This window comes from Carassius carassius, chromosome 5 (genome assembly GCF_963082965.1).
Source record: "Carassius carassius chromosome 5, fCarCar2.1, whole genome shotgun sequence".
In the NCBI taxonomy this organism is placed as follows: domain Eukaryota; kingdom Metazoa; phylum Chordata; class Actinopteri; order Cypriniformes; family Cyprinidae; genus Carassius; species Carassius carassius.
In genome coordinates, this window is record NC_081759.1 from 14,249,458 (window position 1) to 14,276,261 (window position 26,804).

Here is a 26,804-nt window from a genome sequence, read left to right on the forward strand (position 1 = left end):
TGCTAAAGTTGTTGTTTTTTTACAAGGGGTGATTACAGGTTGACCTGCCATTTTCTTCAGGAATTAAATCAACTTTTAAATGGTTTATGGAAATGACTATTTTATATAACACTTTAAAATTTTATTTTGAACCATTCAATAATTTAAGCCTAAAATGCTGGAATGTCATTTCAATTTACAGGGAAGAGTGTTGAGGATTGTGACTCATGTCACCCAGGTTATACACTCACACAGGGTGTTTGCGAGTCACCCTGTATCATTGGAGAATACGCTGAGCCTGAGGTAAACTTCAGTTCATGTGCAGTCTATTCAAACATGTTTACTTCCTGATCAACTTTTACCTTTATATATATATATATATATATATATATATATATATATATATATATATATGAATGTTGTCACATGATATCTGTTGTGATCTCTCTACAGGAACAGGACTTTAAGTGTGTGTCATGTGATAAGTCCTGTTTAGAATGCAAAGGTCCTGGGCCTCATAACTGCACAATCTGCTCGGCACAGTTCATTCTGACCGCCGAGGGGCGCTGTCTGCCCTGCTGCACCAACGAACAGGAAGACAAAGCTGAAGTTCAGCAGGAGTGCTGTAACTGTACTGAAACCAGAGGTATTCTGACTAAGTGACAATTCTTCTTCAAAATATTACCTGCACTAACAGGTTGATCAGTGACATAATTGACAACATAGGCTCGGTGGAAAAACATGCCTCTACCTAGTGATTCATAACACTGCTTTGTGAAGCTTCAAAGCCTTTGCAAACAGTTTGTGTGGCCATAAACTTTTAGCACCACTAACCAGACTCTCGTGACATACAGCAAACAAAGTAATACAATTTTACCAGACTGATGCTTATATGTTTAGAATAAACATATAACTCACTCACTCACTCACTGGACATTTCACTTTAAAAGTGTTGCAAAACTTGCTAAAAGCATAGTAATGTATTTTGCAGAAATATTTTTAATATTTTTAATGAGCCTGGCTTGGATTTTTATGTGTGGGTGTCCTGTCTTTATTTTTTTTTTTGTGAGAGGCTTTAAAATAAACTTTTATTTCTATTAAAGGTGAGTGTGTGCTCAGCACTAACTTTGCCTTCCGTAATCATGAAGAAGAGGAATATACAGGAAACCTGCCCCTCTTCATCACCACCTCCATCCTGCTTGTTTTGGCCTCGATTGCTGTAATCATCCTTATTAAGCGTTCTCTTTCCAAACGACCCATGCCTGAGCCTCCTGTCCCACGTGGATATGAAAAACTGGGCAACGGTGGTGGCAGAGATAGCTTCTACAGAGGCACATCATCATCCACCTCTGCCTACAGTGGTCAAGCAAGCTCTACTTCTGGACAGTTCCGTGAGTCGCAGCTGGTGGACCTTGGCGATCGGAAGGGGAATCAGGATGATGACGATGAAGATGATGAAGATGAAGATATTGTGTACATGGGACAGGACGGGACTGTGTATCGCAAATTCAGATATGGGCAGCTGGGAGATGAGCAGGAGGATGAGTTAGAATATGATGATGAGAGTTACAACTACCGATAACTTCTTCAGCTGTTTAAATGAAAATATATTCTGCAGGCTTACTGAAATTGTCCCTTAGAAAAAAAACATGTATAATTAAAACTAAATGTCTGGACAGTTCAGCAAAGTTTTGATCTGAAATGTGAATAATTATTGCTTGTGATGATATAATGACAATGACAAATTGTAGCTAAAGAATTCATTCCATAGTTATCTCAGCTGCTCATCTTTTCTGATCATTTTATCTTTCAGCTGTTATGAAGGCTTCTTGTTTTGTTCTACATGCGTGAGTGATTTTTTTGGAATATGTACATTATATCAACAGTCCCTGTGCAGTACTTGTCTTTACATGATAGTAGCAGAATTACAAACGAGTACAAATTCCCTAATTATGATTTTGGCCTTGGTCATTTTTTGTTGTGAAAGTGTGTCAGCTATGAATTTTAATAAAAGCATAACAATGTGTTAATTTATTATTTTATGCATCAATTTTAAAATGGTATTTAAAATGGTATTGAACCTAATTTTATGACCGTTTGCATTTTTTTATTATCAGATAATAAAAGAATATCAAAGGAAAATATAATATTTGAATATGATTAAAAACATTATCTCTTATCCATTAACTAACAGAACATTATGCATTAATTTTACAGACATTTCCTTTAACCCTAAAATACAATTCAAATGTAATTAAAAATATGGGTAAAATAACTCTGAATAATCAATTCCAATATAATTTTAAAAAGAAATGTCATATGTATGAGAATATTACATAAACAGCACCAATAACACAACTGCGCAGATATTATTTAAATTTATTGATTTACTCTGCAATATTACATACATCTCAATCTCAATATGCTCTGCTGGAGAAGGCCTCTGGAACAAATTTCATCTATTCATATTATTCAGTAGAATTTCAGTCTAAAAGGATCATATATCAAGAAACCAGGGACACATGCAGTGATACAATCACACACATAATGTCTCTCATATATTCATACACACACACACACACACACACACACACACGTAATATTATGCTTTATAGCAATCTTTTGAATCCCTGTATTTTAGTTCCCAAACCTGTTAACAGGAAGAACTTGGGATACCTAACAGCATGTAAACACATAAACAGATAATCACACACACACACATACAAACCTATTCACATACACACACCCTCACACACTGACAAGAGTTCAAAAGTAGACAAAGCAAGTCACACTGAATGTGAAAACCTCTGAAACAGCATGCTCTTAGGATTTGACAGATTTTTGATTGTGGCAACTATTTTTACCTGTACACATGGCAAACACTCAAAAAGACATCAAAGTTCTGGAACATCTAGGACTGATTTGAGTTTTGTGAGCCAAGAACAACTGATGCGTCACTATGGCTTGATTCTTAAAGGTGAAGTGTGTCATTCCAGCGCCCCTATTGGCTCTAAAGAGAATTGTTCATGTGAATGATGGGGGGGGGGGGGGGGGGGGTTGATACAAGTCTAATTGCTTGGAAAAGTAAAAGCACACCACTCCACAAAAGTCACACGATTTGAGGTATTATTCAAAACCGCTGAAAATATTTAGTTAGTGGTTTTGAAACCCTCTTTAAACTTGAAAATATATATATGCAACATCGTGATTTCGGAATAAATCTCCATTACAGAATTGATTTAAAATAACTTGTAAAATACCTTAAGAACATATAAACCATTGAAAATAGACCTTCTGTGAGGCACAAGGTTGTTGATCAATATATGCCTTTGTTAAAGCCATTCTTTGTGTCGACTTTTTTCTCAATTTTTTTTTAGATTATTTTTTACAGTGAAACTCCTAGTGTAACTACATTATCTGTGATTATATATATTATATCAACATCTCCAACATCTTTGTTTTTTTTTTTTGTTTTTTTTTGTCTCTCTGTATAGATTAGATTCTGTCATTTGCAATAAATACTTCATGAGGTTTTTAGCTTCAAATCGAATTTTGTAATGTAGTAATTAACCTTGTAGATTGTTGGTTTTGTTCATAGCTTATGTCTCTTTAATAAGACTCTTTTTTTTAATCCCTACAGGAAAAACAAGTGGATGAATTACTTCCACAACCAAGGTAGCTAAAACAAATTGAGCAGGCACTGTTGCACACTACATACATTTACAGTAGCAAGCACTGGATTTCACAAATGTTCTCAAGCCACCTGTTGAGGCAATATCCACTAATGTTTGAGAGGGATTGGCTGAGCAACATGTTTAACTGCAAAAATGTTTTAAAAGAGCCACAAAAGTCCTTATGTAACTTTCTTCAGGAAGTCAACCTGGGCTAAAAAGTTCCAGAGGAAGCATTTTAGCATAACACACTTGACATTTAAGAACTACAAATTATTTCTCCTTGCTGATTTTGAACTGATACATATAAAGTGATATGAGATGTTGTTTAAATTTAAACCTGACTCATATTGTTTCTATGTTTTAGCATGAGAGGGTAGATAATTGGCATTAGTGCATACAGGGTGCTGTGCATTGAGAATAACTTTGCATGCACTAATATCAATACAGAGCAGCTGAAGTGACAGGATTTACCCTTTATGCATGCTCCAATTAGAAAAAAATCCTGATGGTGAAAATTATGAGTCTAAAGGGGAAACATTAAAGTACATTATATTATTGCTAAAATCCTTCTCATGCATAATTCAAGTAATGCGAGAAACTTTTGCAAGACGATAAGAGACAAAGAATGATCCTAGCATTGCGCTGGTTTAAGCTACCGTTCTGTGAGAAGAATTATTACATTTGAGGTGATTTGACTTAAAGAACATGTGGTGCTGCACTTTTCATCCCAGCACTGTGATATACCAAAGCACAAAAATACACTTTCTCTTATATTATGCAATTATTGCATCCATATCAGTGTGCAATCATTACAATTTGAAATACTCAACACCTTTACAGACATTTTGTTCTTGCACCCATAGCCGATGGCTCTTATGAACTGCTTGCATTGGGTTGAGCTCTGAAACAAAATTTTAAACAGTTAATCACTATTAATAAAATATTTCCATCATTATGTAGAATTTTTTTTTTACAAATCTGAAAATTATTTGAATATACTTTAAAGTCTACATGAATCACATTGAATCACATCACATTTTTTCATCATTTAGAGCATCTCACATTATTGCATTGTTGTCAACAATTCATTTTCATTGTCAACATTACTTCTTGGTGATGTCAGGAAAGCATTCGAGTTTAACGAATTTTAAATAGGAATAAAATGATGAATCATATAGCATGAGGAACATGTGAAAAGGGTATGTTGTGATTTCATGTTGACTTTAAACACAATGCTTGACTTGAAATGGCTATTCACTATGCATGATGAAGAAATCTTACATCGATTCTTGTGGATTCTCACTTCCTTGGAGAAAGCTGCTGATTCTTTATAAAGAAATGAAAATGACAATCATGTTCATATAGCCAGAGCACTGTATTGTAGTATGACATAAAAAAAGAGTAAAAGGTCTCAAACATCTTCTTTAATACTCACCTAGAGCTCTCTGCTGCTTCCCGTAACTCCTCATCCAGTCTAGAGAGGCAAAGATAAACTTTCTTTAAAAAGTCAAAGATAAAACATTCTTTAAATTTAATAAAAAAATAAATGTAGAATATCATATAAAATATTTTACTATAAATATTATCAAATATTTTTCTCTGATTATATATGTAAAAATCCTGCAATTCAAAAATTATGTTTACCTATACTTCACTTACATATTTTAGATTATAGGGGTTTGGTAGACAAAAAAAGGTTGAGGACTCCTGCTAAAGAATATAAACTATTTAACGTTGTCCCAGTGTTTTAAATGTCTGTTCCCATAAAACGTGACTTCACAGGTTTTAAATGATTGAGTCACAGCTCCTGTACAGATTCTCATAAGCACCTCTTCATCAGCTACAGCTGTCTGCGATCGTCTCGATCTCACATTATGTGTGCAGCTGATCAGTGCTTCGATGCTTTCTCTGTTTACACTTGTACAGCACAGAGCAGTGACTAAAATAGTTTGCCATACATTTATACGTAAGTCAGATAAAAGTGTGGCTCACCTGATGATGCACTCAGGTATGTGGACGTACTCCATTGGGATGTGCTGCTCCAGTTCTGCTAAGCTGTTCACATACTTGATCTTACTGCTGAACTTTGAGCTGGAAAACATTTATAAATAATTTTTTTTTAGTTTGTTATTATTAGAATTATAGAATGAACTTACCATTTACAATACCATCATTTTTTATTTATTTTATAAAAGTTTTTTTTTTTGCTTAAAAAGACTTTGAAACAGTATTACAAATAAAAATAACTATTTTCCCATTTTAATATATGAAAACGCAAAGCAGCCATTTATTTATTTAAACTGTGATTTACTGTATAAAATCTATAAATGTAAAAAATAAATAATAATAAGTACATCAATCAATCAATCCTTTCACTATACCTGATAAACGGTTTCGTGATGGCTAAAATTGCCTTAATGAACCATGATGGGTGAACAATGATGAAAGATTTTAAGTTCTTTCTGAGCCTGAAAAAGTGTAAACAACAACATTAGTCTTCTTCTTGAAGAAAAAAAAAAAATGTTTATATATATATATATATATATATATATATATATATACACACATATATATATATGTATATACTGTATAATGTTCATGTTCAGCAGGTATATAATATCCACCTCCTATCAATCATCTGGTAGCATCTCTTGAGCCAGTTGAAGCCAGGCGTCCTCCGGTGTGGAGTGGCTCCATTCAAGTACACAATCATGTAATCTTCTGCTACCATGAGCTCTAGTGTACTGATAACATATCTGAGGAATAATTCACATTTACTTAGTGATTTGTTCTCAGTATAGCTAATTTTATTATATTTTAGTTCAGGATGAACAAGCCTCATGTAATAGTTTGACTGAACTCACAAGAAGAGGTTCTCCATGATCTCGTGATAGTCCTCTCTGTCACTGTCAGGGAGGAAGCATGCAGCAAATACAATGATGGCATTTGTGCCATTGCCATAGTTCCCTGTGGGTAAAGAAAAAAAAAACAGATTTAACGGAACACGTAAATTATAATGGAATGAAATGCCACTTTATTTAAAGTGAGTATACTTTCATGACTGTTCATTAAGCAGAACCTGATTTTACAAAGTGAGACATGCTCCTGGGACAACATCTTTGTTGTCCCTGGAACAACATTGTGATTAACCAATCAGATTTGAAGAACCAGTTTATAGATTTTGTGAAGTTTACGCTTAAAATCACTGTTTGTTGCTTGTACATCAGTGTCATTCATCTATCATTTCCTCTGATTTTAAGGATCACTCATGGTTAGGGTTAGGTTTAGGTGTAGGGAAATGGTCAAGAATATATTTTTGGAGTAAAATGTTGTTCCAGGGTCAACAAAATATGTTGACCTAGGAACACATCTAACTCAGCAAAATCAGGACGTGCGTTCATTAACACAATTATTTTGATGTGATGACTAAAACACATAAAAGCACAAGTATTATAATTTAAAAAAAAAGTTTACTTTAAAATTAACTAAATTACCATTATAATTCTGTAATGTGTTTTAATAGACATTCAAGTAATAAATGATAAAGAGTACACTTTCACCATATTTCAAAGACAACAGAAATTACAAAATTATGAAATATTCACATTTATTATTACTTTTATCCAAAGCAACTTACAAATGAGAAATACAACATCAACTTACTGTAGCGTAAGGGAACAATATGTTTTAGAAATACAAAATATCATAAGACCTACTTAACTCTTTCCCTGTCATCATTTTTTATAAAAGTTGCCAGTCACCGCTAGCGATTTTCACGATCTCCACTCAAATTTGATGGACTCCAGTGTAGCATTTGGACCAATCAGACACAACTATTTGTTACATTTAACAAATAATATGTAACGCCTCCTCATCTAACCAAAGGGTCTATGGACCCTTCCCCCAAAAAGGAAGCTATTACCTCAAAATGGACTGACCAGGCCGCTGGTTCCCTAGCAACCAAAGGCCCACTATCTGATAACACTAGGTTTATGTGACTAGGCAACTCTCAACTTAAGTCTCTAAAAAGCAGACACATAATGCACATAAAAAGGGACTCTTCTCTAATGAATTCATCAAAAAACCTTTCTTTGAATTAATTAACATATATTTTAGGGCATTGTATATACTGTTACTGTTCTTGTACATTGTGTTAAAAAAACGAGCGTATAACAGTGAAAACACTAAAAGCTGTAAAAACTTGTCAATGGCAGGGAAGCATTGTCTTCTAAATGACAAGATAACTTGTTAATGGCGGGGAAAGAGTTAAGTAGGTCAAAAGCACTCTTAAAGGGTTATTATTGACTCACCCTCATGTCGTTCCAAACCCGTAAGACCTCCGTTCATCTTCGGAACACAGTTTAAGATATTTTAGATTTAGTCCGAGAGCTCTCAGCCCCTCCATTGAAACTGTGTGTACGGTATACTGTCCATGTCCAGAAAGGTAATAAAAACATCATCAAAGTAGTCCATGTGACATCAGAGGCTCAGTTAGAATTTTTTGAATCATCGAAAATACATTTTGGTCCAAAAATAGCAAAAACTATTACTTTATTCAGCATTGTCTTCTCTTCCGTGTCTGTTGTGAGCGCGTTCACTGCAGTGTATGATATCCGGTTCACAAACGAATCTTCTTGAACCATTTCACCAAATTGAACTGAATCATTTGAAACGGTTCGTGTCTCCAATAAGCATTAATCCTCAAATGACTTAAGCTGTTAACTTTTTAATATGGCTGACACTCCCTCTGAGTTCAAACAAACCAATATCAAACAGTACACTGACTGAACTGCTGTGAAGAGAGAACTGAAGATGAACACCGAGCCGAACCAGATAACGAACAAAAGATTGACTCGTTCTCGAGTCAAGAACCGTTTCTGTCAGACTCTTCCGATTCGAGAATCGAGGATCTGATGATACTGCGCATGTTTGATTCAGTGTGAAGCAGAATGACACACAGGGCGTCTGAACCGAACTGATTGTTTTGGTGAATGATTCTGAACTGATTCTGTGCTAATGTTATGAGCGCGGGTAAAGCGAAGGCTTGAATCAAGGGCAATCATTGCAAATGACGCCATTACATCGAGCGCAAAAGAACCGGTGAACCGTTTTCTTCAACCGGTTTATTGAATCGAACTGTCCGAAAGAACTACTGGTGATCCAAAAAAACGATGCAACCGGTTCTTGACTCGTGAACGAGTCAATCTTTTGTTTGTTATCTGGCTTGGCTTGGTGTTCATCTTCAGTTCTCTCTTCACATCAGTTCAGTCAGTGTACTGTTTGAGTAAATGAATTACTCCGGGATATTGGTTTGTTTTAACTCGGAGGGAGTGTCAGCCACATTAAAAAAGTTAACAGCTTAAGTCATTTGTGGATTAATGCGTATTGGAGACACAAACCATTTCAAATGATTCAGTTCGATTTGGTGAACTGGTTAAAAAAGATCCGGTTACATGGAATGATTCGTTCGCGAACCGGATATCATACACTGCAGTGAACACTCTCACAACAGACCCGGAATAGAAGACAATGCTGAATAAAGTCGTAATCTGTGCTATTTTTGGATCAAAATGTATTTTCGATGCTTCAAAAAATTCTAACTGACCCTCTGATGTCACATGGACTACTTTGATGATGTTTTTCTTACCTTTCTGGACATGGACAGTATACTGTACATACATTTTCAATGGAGGGACTGAGAGCTCTCGGACTAAATCTAAAATATCTTAAACTGTGCTCTGAAGATGAACGGAGGTCTCACAGGTTAGGAACGACAAAAATCTAATAATTTAGATTTTTGGGTGAACTAACCCTTTAAGTTCAACTTATTGCATTTAATATAATTTGAAATTTTAATATAGTTTAATTCAATTGTAAATAATGGCATGTAAATGGCTGAAAACATTGTTCAGTTCACACTTAAGTATATTATTAGTTGTTCTAAGAATGTAATAACTTAAGAATGTAGTATTTATGTAATAAGTACTCTTTTTTGAAGTATGCTGAAAGTGCTAAAACCACACAACCACAATAATGCTTCCAATGAAAACATTTCGGGAATGTGTACAAGGACCACAAATAAATGCAAATGCTCAAAGTATAAGCCCTTTACCATAACCTTTAAACATTACACTTTAAAGTAATACTGATTTGATAGAATCGCCGGAAGCACTTTATTTATCAGTCTTGTTCTGCGTGTAGATACTATGTAACAATTGCAATAACTGTAATAATTAGTACCCCGACTAAGTAATAACTAACCATGAACCTACCCCTAAACCTATACTTAACCCATATACTGTAGGTACTTTGTACTAGCCAGTACTTTCTTGGATAAGTCCACTGTAAGTACACATACTGTAAAATAAAGTTTAACCAAATTGCCTACCAATCTTTTCTGTGCAAACAATCCACAAGTGGATGATTAAGGCATTACAGCTCAAATATCAAACATTTTATTAAAAGGTCCATGTAAGTCCCTCAACAACATCAACACGGTCTCAAACATAGGAGCTTCACAAATACTCTATTGTAGTTGCCCCATAAACTTCCATTGTAGGAAGATACATGCATTTCTCTGCATGTCTTTGCACACTAAGAAAACAGTCTCTGTGTGAACCAGTCTCTTTACTCTACATTTAACCCAAAACATTATTTTACATTTTCTTTGAAATATTCCTTTAACGTACCTCCATGGGATATGACTTTTTGGTAAGGTTCAATGCTCTTCATGCTGATGCGGTGCTCTTGCTCTCCAATGACGACGGTTCTCCAGAGTTTGGAATCCTGCCGCTCCTCCTGAGCACTGTATGTGGGAATGGGCTCAACTGTTTCTTTAACAGAATCCCTCTGAGATGCTTGAGGCTCTGAAAAAAAAATTGTATGTCAAGATATTATTAATCTCTTTTAATAACTGATAGACTTGAATGTGCATGATACAAATAATTCATGACTGAAAACATTTTGTAACATGATATTGATGTACTATTTACCTGGAAATGCAATGTCTGATTTTAAAATGGGTTTTAAAGGATGGATTTTGAGATTTTAAGTTTTCAGTCGATATATAATTTCTGATGATTTCTAAAATGTAATAGAGAAAAAGGCAACGAAGAAGTCTTTTTTTTAAACAAAGGTCAAAACTCCTGTTATAATTTAGATTTTTGAGGGTGCACTCTTGTCATAAATTAATCTATTACTTTTCCTACATAATTTTTAACAAAAGACATTGGTAAAATATATATTCGGGAGTCTTAGACCTTTCTAACAATATAAAGTTTGTCAAGATTAGATTAGATTTGATTGTAATATAGTGAAGTAAACGTAGGCGTCCCGTATACGGGACGGGGTGACAGTTAAAGGATTAAATATTAAACAATCGTCATAAAGTTTTTATGTCCTACCTTCCCAGTCTATTTCATGGTCAGTATAATCTGCTTCATCAGGTGTGTCCAGATCATCCACATTGATGTCGAGGTCATCTGGTGTTTCAAACAGGTCATCCTCACTTTGGTCCAATGATAGACTTATACGAGGAGCCGATAGCTTCTTTCTCTGAGAGGCCATGCCCCCTTGGCCCTGCAGGGGCAGGGAGGTGGGTGGAGCTAGTGGATTTAGAAAAAAATGCATCTGTTTATCATGCTATTTCAGATTGGTTTATTTGAATATTGTTCCTGGATTGACAAAATTTCAGGAACGTTCCCTACTTGACTAAATCATGTTAAAGGAGCTATGTGGAGGTTTTTACTTAAAAAAAATCTTTAAGATAGAGTTTTCATTTGTACATGTATGAGCCAACCATGATGTAAAAAAAAGAATGACACCTCGACTGTCCACCACGGTTGCCTCTATCAGCCTGTAGGCTCAATTGTGTGTGGAGGAGTCGGGCCCGAATCGGCACGAAAATTCACAAAATGTGACGTCATGCGCGTTCTCGTCTACTTGGGCTTACAACCGTACGGCGCGCCAGCCATTATAGTAAGCAGCAGCAATAGTGTTTTCAAATGGACTCTGCGGATGGAAAGAAGCGACCAGCCTCCAGCACAATTCAGACACCCACGGACACTCCTCATAAGTAAAAAAAAAAAAAAGAGCATGCGCACTGAGAACGAGCATGAGACTGGCTTCAGTTCCTCTAACGGCCACTGGTGTCAGTAACGGTGAGAAATTTCAGAATCTACGCAATGTTCCTTTAAGCCTAATAAGAATGTGTAGAAGAATGTTACTTTATACCTCAGATTCATAACATTTTCACTGTTCTGTCAGTTTGAAGTAGTCTTTGTAAAGGTATTCAATCTTCTTGTGATATTTTGAGGCATATTCTAGAGTGTCAGTGTTTCTCAGTCTCACCTGGTCTACCTTCTGCCCCCTCAAAACTCATCTTTTGTTCATGAGTCTGGTCCATCCCCTCATCGCCAGAAAGGGAACTATCAAAAACAAATGTATAGCCACCACCATCATCATCATCATCATCATCATCACTGCATTCAAATCTTTTTGTAAGGGAAGAATAAAATTCTTATTATTTTTTGTCTTATTACTTTTGTTGTTGTTGTTGTTATTGTTGTTGTTATGTAGTATTTTCATTACTTTCACTTTAGTTAAATGTGCTTTACAAACAAATAATTAAAAATAACAATAATAATAAATTATGGATAAAAAAATTATGGATAAAATAATTATAGATAAGAATAAGAATAAATTATCCAGTTGAACCTTATAAATTTTACAGATTTAAAATTAGAGCTACAAAACAAGAACTCACAGACGAAAGCCTTTTTCAAATTCAAGCAGAGTAGATGCACTTAACATTGTAAATTCAGAATTTTTGCAGCTCTTTAGTATGTTGTAATATCAGTCTTGCATTTGCTTCAGCTGCAATACGCAGCAAACTGACTGTCAACAGAAAAAAATTGTCTGTATAATCTAATCTGCTCTAAAAATCTACCCATACCATTGCTTTAACATCCCTATTTGGATTTTAGAAGCAGTGTGAATTCATGTGTGAATTTATGCATACATACACACACACACAGAGACAGAGAGAGAGCCATGTGAGAAGGGAAGCCTGTCTCGCGGGAGTGTCTACAATAAGCTGCCAGATGGTTGCTAGCTCTCAAACAGAGAATGGGTGTTGATGGAGAGAAAGAGAGTGGGTGAGGGTGAAAGTGGAAAGGTCTGTTGCTCTCTCCCTCTATCAAGACGTTGGATTAATTCATCCATCCATTCATCCATCCTCCATAGCAGGAAACAGGAAAAGTGGGCGGGCATTATGTCATCATCATCACCTCATCTTTTCTGCTCTCTCTCCCCTCTTCTTTATGAATCACTCTTCCGCTTAGTGTCCACTCACTCTGGCATTTATAAACATGCAATCGCACATACACATAGGCAAATGCATGCAGAGCCATGAATTTGAATAATGGCCAAAGCAGGTCAGCTGTACATAGACTTATTACAATACAATGTGCCTGTATTCAACATGACAAACACTCATTTATGATCCAAACGCAAACAAAAGCAGCTGTCCCTGTCTTGCATCATAAAGGATGCTGATGCTAAACCTCTTCCGCTACCAAAGAAACATCACAAAAAAAAATTCCTATCCCTCCTTCTTTCCCTCCCATCTCAATGCTTAGGTTTTCCAATAACAACAAGCTTCCTTCATCCCCTGCTAAAATTACCCCTAGTGCACTCACCACACGGCTGAGGCACAGTTCTGTTTCCTGCCCTGGGTTTCAGATCATGGATGTGTGCCTGTGTCTCTCAGCGTCAGAGATGCTCAGCTCACCCACTGCCGAGAGCCTCCACCATTTTGTGGTCATGTGACCCTGTCTAGCAACAAATAAGGCTGTGAGGCTGTTCTCTCCGCCCTGAGCTTGAGATACAAATGAGGGAGACTCAGCAGCAGGACTGCTGTGAGGATCAATGAAACTGATGGGTCTGACTGCACAGGTGAACTGTGAGTGAGTCTGGCTGTGCAGATGAGTAAAGAGACATGAATGAGTCTGTCTGTAAAAGCCAGAGGTTTTCCCAGAATCCGGAATGTCCTTTGTGAAAAAAACAAGTACACTTTTAACATACTTTTAAAAAGAGGGCTTAAAATAATATACTTTAAAAGAATATACGTAGGTGCATGAATGTAAACTGCAGCAAAAAGACAATCCCCCGGTTTCACAGACAAGGCTTAAGCCTAGTCCTAGACTAAAATGCAAGTCTGAGTTGTTTCAAATGAAAGAAACTTGTACTAATGGATCTTAAAATATATCAGTGCCTTCGTTTTGTCTCAAGATGCACACCAGTAATGTTTTTTTCTAAGGCATGTTTATAAAAATTACTTAAATGTCCTAATTGAACTATGGCCTAATCCTGGTTTAGGCTAAGCCCTGTCTATGAAACCAGGCCAATATGTTATAGATACATTTTATATTTAATGCAAATAGTTTTTTTTTATTTTGAACAACTTTAAAAGGACTAATGTAAGTATCTTTATGACAATTTTATTGTCTTTGAAATATGGTTAAAGTGTACTGACAAGTATTTATGGTAAACTAATATACTTAATGTCACTTCTATTGAAACTTTTCATATTGTGTTGAAATATGTTGCAATTTAGTTAATTTAAAATATATTAATGAACTCTGAACTCTACATTTCAAATGAAAATCCAGTATTTTGCATATGCTTTAGTTTCTTAGTCAACATACAAATTAGTGTTTTTTAAAGCAAGGTAAGAGATTATTAAAGCATACACATAGAGTAAGTGTATTATATATTATATTATCTGCAAGTACAGTTTTTTAAATAATTTTAATGTTTAAAGTTCAAGTCCACATTAACTACATTTACTACAATTAGATTCACTTTTTTTCATAAAGGGTACAAATATTGTAACTGTGGAGTGTGTGTGTGTGTGTGTGTGTGTGTGTGTGTGTGTGTGTGTGTGTGTGTGTGTGTGTGTGTGTGTGTGTGTGTGTGTGTGTGTGTGTGTGTGTGTGTGTGTGTGTGTGTGTGTGTGTGTGTCACAAATCCTGCCATTTCAGTTTCATATTTCACCCCTAAGTTAAAAAGAGGAAAAATACATAAGGAAATTGAAGCATAAAAAATACATTATGAAATGTAAAATGTATTATGACATTCTTTTCATGACAATTTTCACATTTACATAAAAATTCTCATTCAAATAATATATGAAAAAATGCCATTCTTGTTACTGTACTGTGAAGAGAGAAAAAACATTGTATTATAAATACCTTTATTATTGTTGTTTCTTTTTCATGCTAGTATTGGTAGTAAATTAACCATTATCTTTGGACAGGATAAATCAAACAGTAGTTTGAATGACGTTGTATGTTAAGGTTAATGTTAATCAAGAAATATAAGGGAAAATGTATTTTATGATGCTTTCCATTTCATGTTTTCCACTACTGCTTTTCTGTAGTTCTACAGTACTATGGGGTAATCATTTAAAAAAAGATATTCCATGAAGTCACTAAGTTAAAATAAGGTCATGACCAATCATACTCAAATTGCATAGTGGATTGCATTGTGTGGTCACTATGCTTTATACTGTAAACAAAGCTTTGTGCTGGAAGGTGTTCATTCTCCTGATCACCCATAAAAATTCACTGCTTTAAACTGCTCTGTCAATGTGTGCATAAAAGAGATTACACCTCAACCACAAGATAAAATGTACTCAAAACTGTTTCCTGTTCTATTACGATTTATCATGTTCTGTGATTTAAGATCTCCACAATGTTGAGAGAACCAAAAACAGTGTTGTGTGTTCCGCTACTCACCAGCTTTCTGTTGCAAGTATCTTGTGTTAAAGGAAGCAATGGGAGGTGCTCTATGACCTCTTACTCAGAAAGTGTTTGGTCCAATGTTCATTGCTACAGCAACTTTGCCACACCTGTTATAACTAAGTGTAAAGTAATAAATCACTATAACTGGAGTTATAGATTCACTATTTAGCTCTGTCAAACAATCTCAGTGCTCAAAAACACACAGATACACACATTTTTCAGTTAAAATCATATAATCATAATTGCATACAAATATTTTAGGTCTTAATATAGAAAACATTAACATTATACACATGAACAGACTTCTGGTCTCCATATCTTGTTTACCCATTCTATTTCCTACATTATTTATTTTGTCCACTTTTAATACTAACAATGCATAAATAATACAAGAAATTCTGCATTAACACCAGCTGAGTTGTCATGTGATCACAGAAGACCAGAGCAATTGTAACAAATAAAAATGTAATTAAACAAACAAACAAAAAAGATTACTGTAAGGTTTTCTTTTGCAAGTACGTAAAAGTAGCAAATATATGAAATACGTATATGAAAAAATAAATCATTGCTTGACAGAATTAAGTGTTAATTGACATGCAGTCTGTTTTATTTTGGCTCACTAAACACAATATTGCATGTTTTGCACAAATAAATAACGTTTGATTGACATGCTAAAGTGTCACACATCAATTGCATCTACCTAAAGAATCACATTAGAATTGTGACTTTCCATACAGTAGTCACACTAGAAATTGTAACTGTACATACAGTAAATATCTACAAACATGTTATTTTGAGAGTGTAAAGACTTGAAACTATATGTACTGAAGTATATTTCTTGTATCCATGTCAGCGTTGGAGAGACTATTTGAATAGCAAAGACAGTGGCTACAATTTATTTGCATGGATTCCAAGTCTGTCTTTTATGCCAGCCTGTCTTAATTCATATTTCATTCAAATCTCGTGTGGAAATAGAATGTAATAGCAGATACTAACTAAGATGGCCACATGAAGTGTCAGTGATAAAAAATAGTAATTTACCTGATACCAAATATTTAAGGTTTGACTTTGGGTAGATGTTGCTTACTGGGAAGTTTAGCTATAGGATATGGATGGGAAGTAGTCAGGGCTGAAAAACGTAATTTAATAATAATTATTAAACTGTTTCTTGTGTTGATATAGAATATTTGATCAATTTTATTATATTCTACTGTGGGCCTATAAAGCATGATTTGGGTTTTAATAGCCTATGGTTGTAAAAATGCCCTTATGAAGGAAAAAAAGCCCCTGAAAATACATTCCAACGGATAAATATTGTCCCTACTAATAAAGTTAAATGGACAATTCACCCCAAAATGAAAATTATTTTATGATTTACTCACCCTCGTATTTTTCCATACCTGTATGACTTTCTCTCTTTGGCAAAATGCAAAATTAGACATTTCTTTTTGGGTGGACAATCCTTTTAATATCGGCCAATGCAGGTACGGTAGGCTACACACTAAATTCACAGAATATAGTTTGCCATAATCCCAGTACTCACATACAGATCACATTAATATTTTCACTGAATCAGAGGTCAATGTAGCCATATACTGCATGGAAAATATTTTTTGTCATTTAAATCAAGTTAAAGTCAACGAGGTGGTTCCTCACAATGGTCTTCTTCACTGCATCAAAAACATAGCGGATATTTTTAGTGTCGGTTGCACAGGTGAAATGTGAATAGATGCTTTTATGTGTGTCCGAGTTCTGCTCCTCATACATAGTCAAGATGAAGTTCATTGCTGCGTCTGCATTCTTTTTAGGGCCTGTGGAGTGAGCAGATAACATAGATTACATAATTACAATATAGTTCCGTAGTAAGCAAAAAATACTTTAGCAGTGTTGGGCTAACTCACATTTATTTTTTTGTGAATCTTTTGGTTGGGTGGACTTTTAATGCATGGACAAAAATGATGAAAGAATATGAAATGTTTTAAAACCTATGGATTTGCGATGACATGTGGGTGAGGAAATTATGACATGATTTTCACTGTGTGGTGAAGTAAAATGTATTTCCTTTTCAGGAACTCGAACTGCGTCGAAAAAGCTTTGGGGAACGCGTTTAGCATGAGCGACTCTGAATATCATATCTAATCTGTTTTATAGAAGAGAGTGACGTCACGGGCGGGGTGACGTAAGCGACCAGGAAGCTATAAAGGCATGAGCTGCGCAGCTGGCGTCAGCTTCACGTATTTCAGCAAGCGCTCTGTGCGTGCATGTCATTCTGTCTTGTCAGTTTTATTCATTGTTGTTTGTCACTATTAGCTCCTCAAAGAGTAAGCAATAGTCGAAGAGCAAAGCTAAGACGAGACATCTGAAAGGCGTTTCAGATTGAGTGTTCAACATGAGTGGGGATACACGGTCTGTGGGCTGTCTGCCTGAGATTGAGGCACGCTGTTTCGGCTCTTGAGCCGACTCTCCGACTGCCTGCACTGGTACAAGCCAGTGTGGATGCTTCGATCCCGGAGGACTCTTCTCGAGAGGGAGTCTTCGCCAGCGTTCCTCGCGGTGTTGGTCCCGCTTTTTCCGAGGCGGAGCGACGCCTGCACTCGCTGGGTTCGCAGATAAGATCAGCTGGAGGGTATGGAGACTGGCGCGTCCCTATCTCCTACCTCACCCGCAAGATCTGCCCGATCTCCGCGTTTGGAAGTCCAACTGTTGCAGTCCTTCCCCCCGAGTGACGGCCGTGACGCACCGCCTTTCTTTCTCAGAGGAGATTGAAATGGAGGGTGTCGATGAGCTCGCAGTTGCACAAACATAAGCTGCATAAACATCAGTTGCACAGAAAACAGTTTCACAAGCATCAGTTTCACAAGCATATTATGCCTAACTTTGTAACGAGCAGCATTAATGAGGAGCGCAGCCCACGCAGTCAGCTCTTGGGAAAAATAAGGGGGCTGACTGTGCTTCTCGCATATCTAGGCTCTGCCTATCTCCACCCGTGTTCCCTAGATCTAGAGTTCGTTCTCGAGGTTTGAAAGCGCCCTCTACTCCCTCAAGACAGGGAGTCCGGGTTTTTCAGCCGGTATTTCATAGTTCCAAAGAAGGATGGGGGGTTGTATCCGATCATAGATCTGCGGGTCTTAAATCGGTCAGTTATGAGACTGAAGTTCAAAATGCTCAAAATGCTCACGATTCAAAATGCTCACGATTCAAAATGCTCACGATGTTGTAGATCAGGACCGCGGACTGGTTTGTCAAAATAGACCTCAAAGCTGCATATTTCCACATATCCATCCTTCCACAACACAGGAAGTTTCTGAGGTTCGCTTTCGGGGGCGAAGCTTACCAATATCAAGTACTTCCCTTCGGCCTTGCACTCTCACACTGCATGTTCACAAAATGTGTAGATGCGGCTCTGGTCCCCCTGCGCATGCAGGGCATCCGCATTTTCAACTATATCGTCGATTGGTTGATTTTAGCTCAGTCAGAGCAGATTGCAGCTCAGCATCGAGATGTCGTTGCTGGGTTTGAGACTGAACGCCAAGAAGAGTGTACTTTCTCAAGTTCAGAGAACCCCCTATCTAGGCGTAGTATGGGATTCAACCGCGATGCAGGCACGATTGTCCCGTTCGTATTGAGTCGATCCTCATCTCAGTCGAGAGAGTCAAAGAAGGCCAGTCACTCACTGTCAAACAATTTCAGAGATTGTTGGGTCTGATGGCAGCTCTGTCCAACGTGATACCTCTTGGCCTGCTGTACATGAGACCCCTACAGTGGTGGCTCAAGACCAAGGGATTTTCCCCGAAGGGGCAATCAACTTCGAACTATCAAGGTCACGCGGCGCTTCCTCTGTGCCTTTGACATGTGGAAGAAACCTTGGTTCTTGAATCAGGGCCCGGTGCTCGGAGCTCCTTTTCTCCGTGTAATACTAGCAACGGATGCATCCCTCACTGTTTGGGGTGCGGTCATGAGTGGCCACCCTGCCCGTGGTCTGTGGAGCAGTCGCCATCTGACATGGCATATCGATTTTCTAGAAAGGCTAGCAGTTTATCGTGCACTGAAGCACTTCCTCCCAGACCTAAGGGGCCACCATGTGTTGGTGCGCACCGACAACACATCAGTGGTCTCTTACATCAACCACCAGGGAGGTCTGCGTTCGTGTCCCTTGCACAAGCTGGCGCACCAGATCCTTGTGTGGTCCCAGAGCAAACTCCTCTCATTAAGAGCAGTATATATTCCTGGGAAACTAAATATGGGAGCAGACATACTGTTGAGGCAGGGGCCGAGGCCGGGGGAATGGAAGCTTCACCCCGAGGTGGTGAAGCACACATGGAGAGTTTTTGGCAGAGCTCAAGCAGACCTCTTTGCGACTCAAGAGACATCACAATGTTCCCTTTGGTTTTCTCTAGTTCATCCAGCTCCTCTGGGACTGGACTCTATGGTACAGACCTGGCCGAGGCTTTGTCTGTACGCCTTTCCCCCTATTGCTCTGCTCCTGGGAGTTCTGGCAAGAGTACGCCGGGACGCGGTCCATCTGTTATTAGCAGCCCCATTCTGGCCGGGCCGAGTGTGGTTTGCAGATCTGGCCTCGCTCCTCGATGGCTCTCCATGGGAGATACCGATCAGGACAGTCCTACTCTCACAGGCAAAGGGCACGATAATTCACCCTTGCCTGGAGTTGTGGAAGCTGTGGGTGTGGCCCTTGAGGCGGCACAACTAATAGCATCCGGTCTCTCAACAGAGGTTGTTGAGACCCTCCTCCCATCCAGAGCTCCCACAACGAGGAAACTGTACGCCCTGAGGTGGAAACTCTTCACCTTATAGTGCAGAGACCGCCAGCTAGACCCAGCAAACTGCCCAGTTGGTACAGTTCTGGAGTTCCTACAGGCCAGGCTCTCTGCAGGGTTGACCCACTCCACGCTGAAGGTTTACATGGCGGCCATTGCGGCCTACCATGCCCTTCTCGATGGTCAGTCTTTGGGAAGACACCCCTTAGTTACACGTTTCCTCCGCGTTGGGCTGAGGCTGAGACCTCCAGAGTATGGTCCCGTATTCCCCCATGGGACTTGGTTGTGGTGTTAGAGGCTTTGTGCAAACCTCCGTTTGAGTCCATTCAAGATATTTCAGACAGACATCTGACTCTTAAAACCGCCTTTCTGTTGGCCATTACCTCTCTGAGGAGAGTAGGACACTTGCAGTGGCCCCAACCTATCTTGATTCAGTTCCTGAAGAGGAACGTTTCTAGGTTACGTATGTAACCCTAGTTCCTCGAGGGAAAGGCTCGTGCCTTTATAGCTTCCTGGGCGGTTACATCACCCCGCCTGTGACGTCACGCTCATCTAGAAGACGGATTAGATATGATATTCAGAGTCGCTCACGCTAAACGCTTTCCCCAAAGCGTTTTCGACGCAGCGTCTCATTCCCTCGAGGAACTTACATACTACATACGTAACCTAGAGACGATTCATTATAATATCTCAAATTTATTCATGGCTTTAAAACAGTTTCCCCAACACAGCACTTATCTTTAGTGCAATAAATGACATGTATTAATATTTGTTAATCAATAAACAGCATAAAATAAACTCAGTCTGAGAGTGTGTCTTTTTCATACATTATCACTGTCTCACTGTACTAATTGTTTTAATTTTTAAAATTTTTATACCTAAACCGAGATAAATCTGCCAGTTTGGTAAGACAAATTATCCTTGAAAACAAGATATCTATGAAAGCCTTATGCTGTGCTGCGTCTCATGTAAATGTTTGTTGTTTCAATGAAAAACAAGATAAAAATGCGTAAGCTGTGATTTTGGAACTCAACCTCTGTATTGTGGAAAATATTCTACAATGTGTGACTTTGAGATCTTCTCCTTCAGGATATCTGTTTCATTGAGGAAGAGGATGATAGAGGACTCCTGGAACCAGGGGTAGGAGATGATGGTCTTAAAAGTACCTTACTCTCCTCCATTCGGTTCTGGGGAGGTATTAAATCACATCAACAGAATGGACAACTTAATCATCTATGATGTAATGATGCAAAATCTCAATAACCCAGAAAAGCTACTAAGACAATGCAGGGAAGTGACTAACCTCATTTGCACACTCATACAGGACCTGGTCGTACTCACTCAGAGCCACCAGAAAAATGATGGAAGTAACATTTTCAAAACAATGGATCCACTTCCGTCTTTCTGACTTTTGGCCTCCAACATCAACCATTCTACAAAAACAAGAGGTTTTGAATTATAAAATGGGTCACAGTCAGTTATCCATCTTCACACCACCATATAATTATAGAGTTACCTGAATATGACTGTCTGGAGGTCAAAGATGTACTCAATGATGCCTGTGGTTGGAATTCGGACTCTCAAAATATCCTGAACAGTTGGCAAGTAACAGGATGCAGATATTCTGTCAAAATCATCAAGGTAACTAGTAAACAAAACAAAAAAATAAGAAGAAAAAGAATAATTATAATAATAATAATAAATAAATAAAACACACTTTGAGAAACCATGTAGATTACTATTGCACAGTGACAGTATAAGTTGGTAAGAAAAAAATTAAATAAAATAAAAATTATATATATATATATTTTGAATAAATGCTGTTCTTTTTAACTTTTTATTTATCAAAGAAAAAAGTATCACGTTCCAAAAAATTATTAGCACAACAGTTTCAACACTGATAATAAATCAGCATATTAGAATGATTTATGAAGAATTATGTGACACTGAAGACTGGAGCAACGGCTGATGAAAATTCAGTGCTGCATCACAGAAATAGAAACTAAAGTAAATGAAAAAGGAAAGTGATATTAGAAATTGCAATAAAGTTTCACAATATTTTACAACACAGGCTAGGGACACAGAGGTAAGCAGTATTTATGAGTCTGGTATAGTTCAGTAATGTGAACAGTAGACCAGAGCGAGCGAGCAGATAAAGCGGAGCTTGACGAGCTGCAGCAGGTGCGGGAGATTAGAACTCCAGGTGATGGTGATTGTGACTGTGATTGAGAACTGAGACTGAGGTCTGAGCTGGGGAGGATTCTGGGACATGGAGTCCAGAGCTGGTGACTGGTGACTGAGGCTCTCTGACATATATAAACGCAAACACTTGCATGTATTTAACATCTTTGCAAATGTATTAAAAATAAAAGATTTGTCAGAGAAAACCCAGTCCAGAGCATTCAGAACCTTATACTGGGTAGAAGGTTCACCTTCCAACAGGACAATGACTAAGCACACAGCAAAAGTAGGTTATAGACAACTCTGTGAATGTCCTTCAGTGGCCCAGTCAGAGCCTGAGACTGAAACAGAGTATATGAGCAGAGCGAAGTGGGAGCGGAGCGCAGAGTGGAGTGGTGTGATTTTGGCTGGAGCCAGGAAGGGATTTTTTAAAAGTTGGAGCGCTGTGGTTTTCATTTGCTCCACCACGAGTACAATTCATGCCAACGGCCTGTAATATAACTGCATATTTAGCAACAATGAATTATTAAACCTATTTAGCTATAACTTGATACAGATGAATCACTCAAATCAGAAGGTTGTAATGACGGCAATAGCCGAGAGGGATGTTATAGGCCAGTTCTTAAGGAATTTGTCTGTTCCTTTTACTAAATATTTTTGGGTGAATGCATGATTTAAACAGGTACAGCACATTCACATGCAATAATAATAAGCTATGCTGATGATACCCAGATTTACCTAGCCTTATCTCCAAATGACTACATCCCCATTGACTCCTTCTGCCAATGCATTGATGAAATTAACATTTGGATGTGCCAGAACTTTCTTCAGTTAAACAAGGAAAAAACTGAAGTCATTGCATTTGGAAACAAAGTTAAAGTTCTTAAGGTTAATGCATACCTTGACTTTAGGCGTCAAACAACTAAAATCAAGTCAGGAATCTTGGTGTGATTCTGGAGACAGACCTTAGTTTCAGTAGTCATGTCAAAGCAGTAACTAAATCAGCATACTATCATCTAAAAGACATTGCAAGAATTAGATGTTTTGTTTCCAGTCAAGACTTAGAAAAACTTGTTTATGCCTTTATCACCAGCAGGGTGGATTATTGTAATGGGCCCCTCACCGGCCTTCCCAAGAAGACCATTTGACAGCTGCAGCTCAACCAGAACACAGCTGTCAGAATTCTGACTAGAACCAGAAAATCTGAGCATACCACACCAGTCCTCAGGTCCTTACATTGGCTTCCAGTCACATTTAGGATTGATTTTAAAGTACTTTTACTCATTTATAAATCACTCAATGACCTAGAACCAAAACACATTGCAGACCACTCAGATGATTAGGATCGAGTCAGTTAGAAATACCAAGGCCTAACACAAAACAAGTGGAATCTGCTTTTAGTAATTATGCTGCCTGCAGTTGGAATCAGCTTTTGTCAGTGTGAAAAATTAAATCTTTAGTGCACTTACTATTTGGTCGAGTCTGATAACTGGAACTCTCTCCTGCGTTCAAAGCATTTCTGCAGACCTTGATCTTTCCACACACTCTTGATGGCTTCAGCATGTTTAGGCTCCAGTGACTGTAATGTTTCAGGCATCACACTGTTAAGCATTGCAGCATGTGTCTACAACACACATAGATAAGATTTTAGTTATGAGGAGAGAGCTAAAATATTTAACATGTCTAATAAAACATATACTTTGTCTCAGAATTCCTGGTGCATACTTTGTTTTTTCCATCAACAAAAGAAATGTTTAGGTGCTCCATGGCTAGAAGAAGGCTGTGAATGGAAGAAAAGATATTCTGGAACACCAGTTTGGCATAGGCCCTCCTGTCCTCCTCTGTATAGCCACTTCCATGAATGATTCTCATCTGCTTGATGAAAGTACTCTTCCCACTCTCCCCTGTGCCTGTCGAAGGATATGGAACGTTTTTTCTGTGAGATATCATGCATTACTATATGAAAAGTTTCATTTGAGAGGTCTTTCCTTTACCATGACCAAAAATTAAAATCTATCATTTACTTGCACTCTTGTAAGTACCTTACTTAAACCTTACACACTTAAACCTTCTTTTACAGCTTTATCTTTTTACAATCCAATTTCATTGTATTCAAAAGAACAGCCATGGGCTAAGTGACTCTTTTTGAGTTTCTTTGCATTTGTATGTGTTCTAAACAGATTAGGTGATTAAATAATGACAGATTCTTCTTTTTTGGATGAATATTCACTTTAATACCAAAGGTAAAGCTCCAAAGACCACTGTATTGCTGCAGCTTTTTTCCATCTCAATTCTTAACTTGGCCTTATTAGGAATGATTACATTGATCTGACATTTTTTCATACGTCCTTCATGTAGACAATATTACTGTTCTGGTGGAATCTGAAGGTGTTGTACTGTATATGTTCTTGAGCTGAAAAATCATAGGCCTACTAGAGCTACGTTTGAATTTGTCTCAAAAATCCCGAAGTTTGCATTATTGATTCAGATTCAGATTACATATTCAAATTTGGTATGGCATGAAATACAGCTTGGTCATTCCTCAAAACATCTTACTTTTTTGTTACACAGAACAAAGTCTTTAACAAACATAAGGATGAATACATGACACAATTGTCTTTTTTTGGGTGAACTATTTCCTTCTAACTAATAATGTAAGTGTTCAAACTGGTAGACTGCAGACAGTCCTTCATCAACTGAAATTTTCATACAAGAATATGTCGGGAAAGTATCTATACACTCGTGTTTATTTTTAGAAACGCACAGAGACCTGACATAGAAACCTCATATGGATTTTCTAATTTGCATGTTTGCTTTAGAATATGAACATTGTGATTGTGTGATCAGAATGGTCTGCCAGTAAGGTGTAAATGGTTTGAATATGATTTGTTTTAATATGAAACCATAGTTAAACAACTATATTTAGAAACTATAATTTAACAAAACAGTCTATACAATAAGTTGTTTAATAACTTAGATTTTAGATAAGTTAGATAAGTATTGGTTATTACTGGCTAATGTTTTATTTTTGTGTCTCTCTTTGTGGTCAAGTCAACTTTATTTATATAGCTCTTTTAACAATACAGATTGTGTCAAAGCAGCTTTACAGTATTAAAATCTTCTATTAAACTGGCATTGACTCAGCCGATTAGAAACAAACTTAACCAAAAATATAATGTGAAATGCATAAGTACATATCGAGGAAAACTTAAATGAACTTAAACACATAAACAACTGCTTATGTTTGATATGATGCAAGTACACGTATAGGACATGATGGAGTTGATCCTATCAGTAGATCCTACGCTAGGAATTCACACATTGTTCCTTTTTGCATTATATTTGCAAATATCTCGATATGCTTACTTGCATTTCATTTCATTAAAAACAGAACATAATGCTGTGCTGTGTGAGAATGAAAGGCTTTCCATTGATATACTTTTGCATATATTTGCATGTGACCACTTACAGTCAGAGGAAACATGTCATCTAAACATTTGAAGTGTGAATTCTGTGAGCCTTATAATTAATGTATAAAAGCTTTAGTACATATCATCTGGCAATTGAATTGTTTTATATGCTGAACAACTTAATTACACTAACCACTACAAATTTTCTAAAATAATTCTACATACATAAAAAAAGAAAAAAGAAAAGAAAAGTACATACCTAAAAGCAAAAGTTTCAGTTGTCGAGATGAATCCCGTTTGTCCATCTTAAGCTGTCTCTCAATTTCTTTGTGAATCCTGATCCTTTCTCTGTCTTCACCCGACAAGCAGCAGTCCCCCATCCTGAACAGGTTAAAACTTCTCCAGTACTTTGCAGTTAACACATTCAACAAACACTCACCAGTGTTAAAAACTTGTCTTAAATAAAGGCTATTGAAACACACCTACCTCAGGACTAACCTGATGTACTGTAATTTACAGGTACAGTTTCTTCCTTGTTCAATGGATGAGGTGGGTTGTGTCACATATGGCATTAGTTTCCTTTTTCCTCTAAACCAGTCTCAATTGCTCTCTATTAAAACAAACAGGAAAAATCATGAACATGGGAGGTGAAGAATGCCCTTTTAAAATTGTACATTTTGTAACATTCTCCTGTGGAACACAACGTTTAAAAAAAAAAATTTAATCCAACAGTTTTGGTACCCATTGACTTCCATTGTATCGACATATAAATAAGAAAGAAAGAACCAATCTTTTAAAATCTCTCTTTTTTATGTTCCACAGAAGAAAGAATGTTGTACAGGTTTGGCATGCCAAGAGGGTAACTTATTTAACCTTTAATTTTATTTTCTTCCTGTGCACCTTGTCCAAGTCTGGAGATCATGTTGCATACAAGGAACTTGTTGTAGCATTACACTTCTTGCTCAAAATGACACTAAACAA

General features: G+C 37.2%; 2 protein-coding genes and 1 pseudogene across 2 annotated transcripts in view; 1 reads left to right on the top strand and 2 right to left on the bottom strand.

The window, feature by feature from the left end:
* pcsk5a (proprotein convertase subtilisin/kexin type 5a) overlaps nucleotides 1-1,996 on the top strand; it is a 37,946-nt gene extending 35,950 nt beyond the window's left edge. The window contains exons 35-37 of the mRNA XM_059549813.1: nucleotides 182-282; nucleotides 433-625; nucleotides 1,083-1,996. Of these exons, the coding sequence (XP_059405796.1) occupies nucleotides 182-282; nucleotides 433-625; nucleotides 1,083-1,561 (773 nt within the window). The 3' untranslated portion in view covers nucleotides 1,562-1,996. The remainder of the gene's footprint in view (nucleotides 1-181; nucleotides 283-432; nucleotides 626-1,082) is intronic.
* A 2,022-nt stretch (nucleotides 1,997-4,018) lies between these two features.
* LOC132140813 (protein prune homolog 2-like) lies at nucleotides 4,019-13,542 on the bottom strand. The gene is made up of 11 exons (XM_059549812.1): nucleotides 13,352-13,542; nucleotides 12,003-12,079; nucleotides 11,057-11,257; nucleotides 10,343-10,519; nucleotides 6,518-6,620; nucleotides 6,278-6,409; nucleotides 6,035-6,121; nucleotides 5,646-5,744; nucleotides 5,089-5,127; nucleotides 4,935-4,979; nucleotides 4,019-4,554 (listed from the first exon to the last, which is right to left on the bottom strand). The coding sequence occupies exons 2-11, from the start codon at nucleotides 12,055-12,057 to the stop codon at nucleotides 4,527-4,529; spliced, it is 966 nt and encodes a 321-aa protein (XP_059405795.1). The 5' UTR covers nucleotides 12,058-12,079; nucleotides 13,352-13,542; the 3' UTR covers nucleotides 4,019-4,526.
* A 2,538-nt stretch (nucleotides 13,543-16,080) lies between these two features.
* On the bottom strand, nucleotides 16,081-26,424 carry LOC132140300 (guanine nucleotide-binding protein subunit alpha-14-like; annotated as a pseudogene).
* Nucleotides 26,425-26,804: the final 380 nt, after the last annotated feature.

Coding starts and splice junctions, on each gene's coding strand:
- LOC132140813 (XM_059549812.1), bottom strand. CDS start 12,057: ATGGACCAGACTCATGAACAAAAGATGAGTTTTGAGGGGGCAGAAGGT. Junction 11,258..12,002: donor GGGGGCAGAAGGTAGACCAG/GTGAGACTGAGA, acceptor TAAATCCACTAG/CTCCACCCACCTCCCTGCCC. Junction 4,555..4,934: donor GAGAATCCACAAGAATCGAT/GTAAGATTTCTT, acceptor ATTTTGTTTCAG/AGCTCAACCCAATGCAAGCA.